At 55.5% G+C, this 8,725-nt stretch overlaps 1 protein-coding gene across 4 annotated transcripts in view; it reads left to right on the plus strand.

Annotated features, from left to right (window-relative positions):
- The window catches only part of GALNT16 (polypeptide N-acetylgalactosaminyltransferase 16), a 90,926-nt gene extending 84,153 nt beyond the window's left edge, over positions 1-6,773 (plus strand). The window contains exons 16-18 of one of the 4 annotated variants that reach the window (XR_006530185.2): positions 332-471; positions 5,188-5,267; positions 6,111-6,773. Coding sequence is in view for 3 of the 4 variants with exons in the window: in XM_044773867.2 (XP_044629802.1) it covers positions 332-469 (138 nt within the window). In the remaining variant the exon portion in view is untranslated. Of the gene's footprint in view, positions 1-331; positions 2,575-4,212; positions 4,601-5,187; positions 5,268-6,110 lie in introns of those variants that run through there. The other 3 variants (XM_044773867.2, XM_044773866.2, XM_070513865.1) reach the window with 3 other exon arrangements.
- The last annotated feature ends 1,952 nt before the right edge of the window (positions 6,774-8,725 follow it).

Here is an 8,725-nt window from a genome sequence, read left to right on the forward strand (position 1 = left end):
GACAACTAAGCCAAATTTAAAATAAACTGTGCAGGCCACACAGAATACATCTCTGGGTTAGATTCATTCAGCCCACAAGCCTCTGATCGAGACAGTAACTTCCTGCCAAACTCCAGAAGCAAGAGCATATCAGAAGGGATGGGGTTTAAAGCTGGTGTGGGGGGTGGGGGAGCCTTGTGTATAGGGGACACAGTCTGTTTTGAATGAGAGGTGTGTGTCCAGGTATATAGAGGGCCATTGACACACATGTGAAATGAAGGTACGGATATTATTATTATTTTTGATCACTGTTTTCTTGTTCCCCTCCTTCCCCCTCTACCTCTCCCCCCAGAGATGGAGGAGAAAAGCCTCTTTCATCCAGCATTCGGTCAGTGGCCTCTGCCTGGAGACCAAGCCCTCCCAGCTGGTGACCAGCAAGTGCCAGGCTGACGCCCCGGCCCAGCAATGGCAGCTGTTGCCGCACACATGACGGTAGCCCTGGGGCCTCCTGTACCTTTTGCATGAGACTTTGGGACTGGAAGGGGGTTAGGGTGGGGGGGTGTAAAGCGGGCCGTTTCCATCTTACATTTCTGCCGGAACCATCAGCAAACACCCCTGCCACGACATATGTTTCTCCAAAGCTTGTATGGGGAGGCACAGGGGGACATGCCCCTATGCCCTGGCCACCATTGTGGCCTTGCCTGGGGAGAGGAGAAGGTCAGGATGCTGGACTGCTGCTGGGGAGAGACTGGGAATGTCCCCTGGCCCTTTCTCCCCTCCCTTTGCCCTCCAGGGGGCCTGGACAGTGGTTTGAGGGCCCTCCTCTTGTTGGCTGGAGTGAGCAAGGACAGAAGCCCACGCAGGGCCCTGGCGGGGTCCTGGGGCCATCCCATGGGATTGGGCAGGAGAGGAGAATGTGGGCAGCATGAATGGGGATGCTGAAGCTGAGGAGAGAGGGGCAGCCTGTGGGCAGGGCAGGTGGAGAACAGGAAGGAGAGGAGAAGCTCAGTGGCCTGTCCCAGGCAGTTGCTGGGTTGGGTGCGGGAGGGATGGGATCCAGGGCAAAGGATGGGTAATTTGCAGAAGGATATGGGTGGCAGAGCAGCCGAGCCCCAGAACATGGGTCTCCTCCTGAGGACCCCATCCCCCGCTTGCTGTACCAGCCCCAGGGTGTGTGCCCCCCGTCCTGTACTCTGGACCCCACATTCTTAGTAAGAGGTTGCAGGGGGATCTTCAGGGATAGCCTTGGAACACAGTTTATTGAACAGATCCCATTTCTGTTTGGCCATGTGTCAGGCCAAGACCTCTCCCTTGGGCCTTAATGACCAGCTGGTGCCCTGTCCCCCTGTCTGGGCCCACTGTGACGACTCTGTAAGGACAGGCAGCCACCAGGCACGACTGAGCAGCCCCATCCTCATTCATAGTTTTTGACTCCTGCCTTCTCAAAAGCCTTTGCCTCTGCAAGTAGAGCATTATGGGGTCGGGTGGCCAGTAAGAACAGGACCTTCTTTCTGGGGCGTAAACATTCTCCGAGTCTTCAGGGAGCAAGTCATGCAGGCTGAGCTTCATCCTCACCCTCGCCCCCCAACTACTGGAGGGAGGCCCTCAAGGCTCAGCCGCTGCAGTGGGCCAGGAGGCCGGCTGGTGGCTCCTGCTTGTGTAGAGAGCTCCCAGTTCCTTCTCACAGCCCCTGGGCCTCTTTTCCCTACCCCATGGCCTGGTCTTGGAGCCACTTCTGCTGTTCTCCACGTTCCTCTTCCCCCACCCCACTGGCTCAGGCACTGTGATCTTGGCCAAAAGACTGGTGGTACCAGGACCCCTCAGGGGTCCCTCTCCCAAAGCAAACCAACCTGGGGCCCTCTAGGGAGTCCACAGATTCCAGAGGGCCTAGGAATCTCCTGAAATTGTCCTCCAAATAGCACATGTGTGTGCACATATGCATTTCCCTGGGGAGAGGGTCCATGGATTTCCCCAGCTTCTTACAGAGGTCCCTGCGCCCCAAAGGGTCTGAACCTCAGCTCTGGACTGGAGCTACCATCCACGTGAGCTGCCGTGCCCCTCTCCCTCCCTGGTGTGCCTAAACTGCCATCGTCCTGCTCTCTCCATGTGGCCCTTGGGGCCAGGAGCCAAGTGTCCACGGTCCGCAGCGCCCGCCATGGAGGGCTCTCAGTGGCTTCCCCTCATCTCCTGGCTCTCAGCAGCATCCTCTCAGCAGTGCTCCTGTGCCCCAGTGTGCACCCCCTGGGTTCACCAGCGTGGGGCCCTTGGCCAGCCTTCTCCCGTCCTCCGTTGTGATGTTTCATCTGCCACCATCTCCGTGGTGTGTGTCCACTCCAGTGGGCAGCGTGGACCTTTGGGGATGGGGAGCGTGGGCTTCTCTCACTGAATGTAAGAGGACTACTTCTCAGAGAGCCTTCGAGAGGCCCCCCTCCCTGTGGTCAGACCAGGCTCGGCATGTGTCAGTGTCCTTTGTGGGACTCAGCCCTATTCCGTTTTGCTTTTCCTCTTCTTGACCAAAGCATGTGCCACTAGCTGTCCCTGAGGACCTTTTCTTTATGGAACACACACCTGGAATAAAACCACTTCTCATGTGTACACATGCACCAGCGCCTTCCTTTCTGACTCCAGGGCCAAGCCCTTCAGCGCCACCCTCCCCTGCCTTGTGGGGAAGTTGGGGCCTCTGTTCTGTAAAAGTGAAACTGAACACGCTCAGGTCTAAGCCCCTCCTGCACCTGATAGCTTGCTCCTCAGCCTGCGTGCGCTGTGGTACCCCAGGAACTCCTGGATGACAGGCTGGCTGCTTGGGGGGAGCCAGCAGGTGGCCCTGCTGCTGGGGAAGGCTGGGACCAGAGCCTAGGCTCCTGTGGCCTCATTGTGGGGCCCTAGCTGGGGCTTCAAAATGGAAACCAAGGGTTTTCTCCAAATGATTGCCTTTTGCCAGCCCTCTCTCCTTCCCCAGGCCCCAGCCCTGGCCCGTCTGACCTTCCCCCCAACTCCTCTCCCACGCAGGAAGGTAGTGGTAACAGTGCAAGTGTGACAATCTCCCTGGGTAGAAACAGCAAAATAATTCCAGAAAGAGTCCTACCAGCCTAGCCTTGTTTGATGGGGTAGCAGCTGCTCTGCCTAATGTTTCCATAGAAACCAATGCAAAACCCCCAGCATTTCTGTGATCAGAAGCTGAACCTACCCAGGTAAAAATAAACGCGGCTTCCGAGCACATGTGAACGGCAGCGGGCAGGCCGGTGCGCGACTAACCCTCTCCTGAACGGATGCAGCCATTTCCGCCCCAACCCCCACCCTGTCTCAGAGCTGCTCAGTGGTGATTCCCCAGAATTTCTAGCCACCAGGCCTCAGGGGCCTGGAGCAAAGACCTGGGGCTGGTGACAGTTCCAGGCACACAGTGTGGCTGCAGAGTCCAGCTTGGCCTAAGCTGGGCAAAGGCAGTGACTTATTGCAGAAGACTCTGGCCGCAGTCTCAGTCAGTCCGTCTGTCCTCTCAAGGAGCACAGCCCACTGCCCACTGCCTTCTCGGGCCTCCCTCCTGGCCAGACTCTGCCAGCTTTCCACTTTCTGTTTATTTTTACTCCCAGCCTTAAAGGCTCTCAGGCTGCTTCTTTTGCCCTCCTCCAAGCCTACCTCTCCGGAGGCCCATTTTCTCTCCCACTCCCTTTCTTTTCTGGAAACAAAGGTTGTTAGCCTTTAGCAGTTCCTGGAGGACTCGGCAAAAGCCCTTGGGCTGACCCCTTGCAACAGGCCTTACATGACCCAGAAGAGAGAGTATCCCAGAGCACAGGCGTAGGGGGCGGGAGCAACATCTGCACGGGGCCAACCTCTCGTTTGTCCAGCAGGGAGGGGTTCCTCCATCCCCGGGCCTCTGTGGCTTGGCTTCTGTGTTCACAAAGGCTGTTCCCTGGGCCCCTCAGTAGAGGTCTCCCCATTTGCAGTTGGGAGAAGTAACCTAGACATCTCTGTCCTCCAGGGGGTCTGGACCCCCATGCCTTCAAAGAGTCTACCAGCACTGCATGGGGTGTGGTCCTTTCCCGCTTGTGGAACAGGAAAGGAAGCCTGGAAAGGAGAGGCTGGAGTTCATAATGTCCACAACTTCATTCCCGACAGTGTTCTCAATGTCTTTGGTATTTGTGTGTCCCCTGTGATGGTCTGAGTCAGTTTCCTCCAGAAGGAGGGAGGGGGACCCAGGCGGCTTCTCTCATCCTAAGAGATCTTCACTGCCAGGCCCTCAGCAAAGACCTCGGGAAGGAGCGGGGAGGGGCCGCTCCCTCCTGGTCTGGCAGGCGTCCTGTGTGCGTGGCGGACTGAACGGAGGCCCCGGCGCCCTCTGAGGATGGCCCTCTGCTGTGGAATTCAGCCCCGTGAAGTGGAGGAAGAGTGCAGAAGGAGTACGGGCTCCGAGGCCCGATCAGCTGGGGCCGCCCCGCTCGGCCGCTTCCTAGCTGTGGGCCTGAGCAAGGCAGCTCGTCTCGCAGCCTTGGTTTCCTCGCCTGTAAAATGGGGGTACTCGTAGCCCTAGAGGGCTTTTGTGAGGACTGATTTGTTCAACAACTGCAAAGCATCTTGCCCTTTCTAAATGCTTAATAAACATGTGTTATTGCTGTTAATAATCAACATTTTCTGAGTGCCTGCTACATACTAGGCATGATGACACAAAAGTAAACAAGATAGAAATGGGCCCTGCCCTTAAGAACAGGTATTCTAGCAGAGAGAGGGCCAAATCAACAGACAGCCCTAACAGCACACAATAGAAGCCACAGGGAAGGTGGCAGCTATGGGAGCGAGGGGGCCTCTCACTGTGGCCTCGGGGCACATTCTGGGCAACACCTGCCTCAGGCTGGGTAAATGGTGGGCTGGTGAGGCCTGGTGAGCTCAGTTGTCCACAGTAGCCGGGCTGGCAGCTCGGTGGGTAACTGCTGAGTGGCCTGGGCTTTTCACCCAGTGCGCGCAGCATCGTGGCAATGTAGACCAATCTGTATTTATAGGGGAATTCTAGAAGGAAGCTATGGGAGCCATTTAAACCCAAAAAAACATGCCTTCTGTTTCTTGAGCCAGTGACCATTCCTCTGGCTCATTTTTCTTCCTTGGGGAGGGCAAAAGAAAGAGTGGGACCAGGTGGCCTGGAAAATTCAGGGATTCTTATCTGGAGAGAATGAACACAAAATGACCAGGAGGTTTTCTCTTTCCTCCCTGGCTCAGGTTATCTCTGATGCCCTCAAGCCACCTGAAAACCAGACCTGTCTTTCAACAATTCTTCTTTCAAATAAGTGTCTCTCAAGGTGCGTCCAGATAACCTGCTGGGATCACTTGAGATGCTTGTAATCATGTATGTTCCTGGGCTCCGGCCCAGACCTGCTGACTCATGTGTGACGAGTGGCCCGGGTGGTACAGATGTACGTTGAGTCTGCAATTCTGAAGCAGGAGGGAGAGGGAGCCTTGAAGGGGAGTCAGGATGGGCCCAGACTCCACAGTGAGTACGCTGCACTCGACCTCTCTGCAAGAAGGGGAAGCCAATGAGAAGGCAGGCCAGCCCTGTGCTCCTTACTGTACTTCCCCTGGCAGCAAGATGAGTGGCGGGACCAGATCTAGGAGCCAGAGGTCTGAGCCAGAACCGGCGCCCCCTTATGGAGAGCAGCAGTGGACAAATGCCCGCAGCCAGGAAACCTCCAGTTGGACAGGAAACCAGGGCTGGCAGGAGGGTCTGGGGTTCTGGGTCTAGAACCAGGAGGAAGTTGCTTGGGGCCTCTGTCGGGGCCTCTTCCCAACATCAGGTTAGAGGCAGCTCCCAGCGTTGCAGGAGGCTTGCCGATGTGTGCTGGCCTGCAGGCCACACAGCCCTCTCGGGAGGCTGCAGAGCTCCAGGTTCCTCTGCTCGCGATGGCAAGGGCTGCCCTTGCCCCGGGATGACTGCCCTCCAGAGCCTTGCTCTCCATGAGGGTGGCAGTGTGGGGGCTGTCAAGGTTCAGTCAGGTCACAGTAAGTGGTGGGGGCAGCAGGTGGAGCAGCAGAGTGGCACTGGGAGCTCCCTCCTGGATGTGTGCGTGACCTCAGCCCGGTGCTCCCATCCTGCAGCTGTCGGGTGGAGGGCGGGGGACTGACGTCTTTTTTTCTCATGGATGCAGGGGAGGTGAGCAGACGCTGGGCAGCAGTTTGAGCTTGGGGAGCCCCCTCAGGGGTCATGCAGACTCTCACACTGTGGCAGCTTCACCATGAACATCATCAAGCCCACAATGATGTGCTGAGCATCTCCCCACAGAGGACTTGCAGTGGGCTCAGAAGAGCCCCGTAACCACTGATGGTCAAGGCTGTCCATCACCAGACACCAGCCAGCCAGGCCAACCTCAGCTCCCACCTCTGTTCACCCTGCAATCCAGGCAAACTGACTTGTGTCCTGTTTCTGAAGTTGCTTTCTGCCTTCTCTTGTCTGTGCGTTTGCTGCTCTTCCCACTGTCTACCTTGTCATCTTCATGGGCCGAATGCCAATCACTTTCCAGACAAACGTTGCCTCCCACCTGTCTGAACAAAGCCTCTCTCCAGCTTGTTTCTTCCGCGTCTTGAATGTTCCTTTCCAGCCGCGGTGAGCGCCTTCCTCCTTACGCTGTGATGTGGTCTTGTCTTCTCTAGTCCTTACTTGTGTTCTCTTTCCTGTTAGACTGCAGCTCCTTAATAACAGGGCCTATGTCTGCTCCAGCTTTGTACTTCCCACAGCCAAGCACAGAGCCTGGCGCTCACGCTCCCAGGAAATGTTGGCTTGCCCAATGAAGGAAATAAAAATTTTAGCTGGGTTGGCTTTTGTTTGTTTGTTTTAGTGATAAGGCATTTTTGCATTTAGGGATTATTACATTGCACTGAGAAAGCACTTAGTCTATATATGTTCATTTTTCTCTCACTTCTTAAAAGCTTGATATCTTCACAACTCCACCCTTGCTACTTATTGTCTCTAAGCCCTCAACAACCAGATGTTGGTGATGGTGAGGGCTGACATGGATTGAGCATTTCCTGGGTGCCCAGAACTTGCTATGGCTACCATGGATATTCCCACATTTGGTCCCCAACACTCCCCATGGGGTAGGTTCTGGTATGCCCACTTTACGGATGAGGAAGTAGGAGCTCAGTGAGGAGAAGAAACTCGCCCAAGGACAAATAGCGAGGTTTAAACTCAGTCCCACAAAAGTGTAGGTCGGTGGTTCTCGAAGTCCCAGACCAGCAGCATCAGCATCACCTGGAAACTTAGCAGAAATGCAACCTCTTGGACCCCACCCAGACCTACTGAATCAGAAAGTCTGGAGGTGGGGCTCAGCCCCCTGTTTGACAGGCCCCAGGGGATTCTGATGCACACTCAGGTTTGAGAGCCACTGGTTTGGTGACGGAGATGGGTCCTTGTCCCCTGACTGGAGGGCATGGGTCACCACCTGGCACAGAAAGCTCAGAGAGCTGATGCCATGTGCCGCAGGCCTTGCCTCTGCTAAGCAGGCTGCCTCCCACACAGCTCTGGGCTTGACGGATCTCTCGGGGCCCGGGGTGGGTGGGTGTGAGGCTGGGCCAAGGTTTGCCGCTCAGCCAGATGCCACATGCCAACCCTACTTTGTGTGATTTATGAGTTTCTTCCCCGGCACCAGCCACAGATGGCTGACTTGGTTATAGAAGCGCTTGCTTCGCAGAAGATTCATTAATCAAGGCATCAGCACTGCACCTCCCGGCCCGCAGGACGGGCATATGTTTTACCGCGAGTTACAGGGCAAAGTCCTTTCTATGGCGCATCTGACTGATGACATTCACAGCCAATACTGTCACTTATCACCAGTCACTGAGATTCACACATTTTAGCTTCTTTAATCCTGACAACTCTCTCAGGTAGGTATTTTCATTATCACTATTTACAAACTAGGAAATTGAAGCCCAGAGAGATTAACACACTTGCCCCAGATTTACCCGGCTAGTAGGAGGTGGAGCCAGGATATAAAATGACGAGGTCTGACCCAGCGTCTACACTCTTTACTGCCCTTTATTGCCTTTCACACATTAGTTCGTATCCTCATACCAACCCTGACACTTTTGTATTGTTATTTCCCCATCTTGCAGTTAAGGAAATTGAGGGCCCATGCAAAGCTCTCAGTCTCACCTCTAAGCCCGAGCCTTGTCCCCCCAACCCTACATCCTTTCAGAATGGCCGATACTCAGAAGCCTGAGAGGAAGAGTGCGCCAGGGTTGGCTCTACTACCATCATCTACAAACACAGGAACAGGCTGAGAGGCCAATATGCCCAAAGACACAGAGTAGGAAATGGCGAGCGCCAGGACTCGGCAGACCCCTGAACACAACGTTCCATGACACAGTGACAGAGGCAACTGCTGATGGCTCTGCCTGGTGCCAGGGGTCTTCTCCGGAGCCTGGAGGGTGAGACCCCCTGAGTGACCTGGCCCCACAGGCCAGGGCTGCTTTGCCGCAGCGTCTGCTTTCTCCCTGCATCCCAGCCAGGGTTGCTGTTCCCCAGATGTCTTCCTGGCATTAAGGTTCTCTGATCTGCACTATCTCTCCCAGACACTAGCTTTGTGCTTGTTCAGGTGGATCTCCTTTTGCAGGCCTGAGCCTGTGGCTTCATTCCCCTGACGTGGGGACTTGAGGGTGCTTCGTGGAACCCAGTGGGTTCACCTAGTTTTCACCAGGCACCTGGGTCCTCTTTGCATGCTCATCAAGCAGCTGGGCTTACTGCAGATGTATTATAACCAAATGCGTC

Source organism: Equus asinus, chromosome 7, assembly GCF_041296235.1.
Source record: "Equus asinus isolate D_3611 breed Donkey chromosome 7, EquAss-T2T_v2, whole genome shotgun sequence".
Classification (NCBI taxonomy): Eukaryota; Metazoa; Chordata; class Mammalia; order Perissodactyla; family Equidae; genus Equus; species Equus asinus.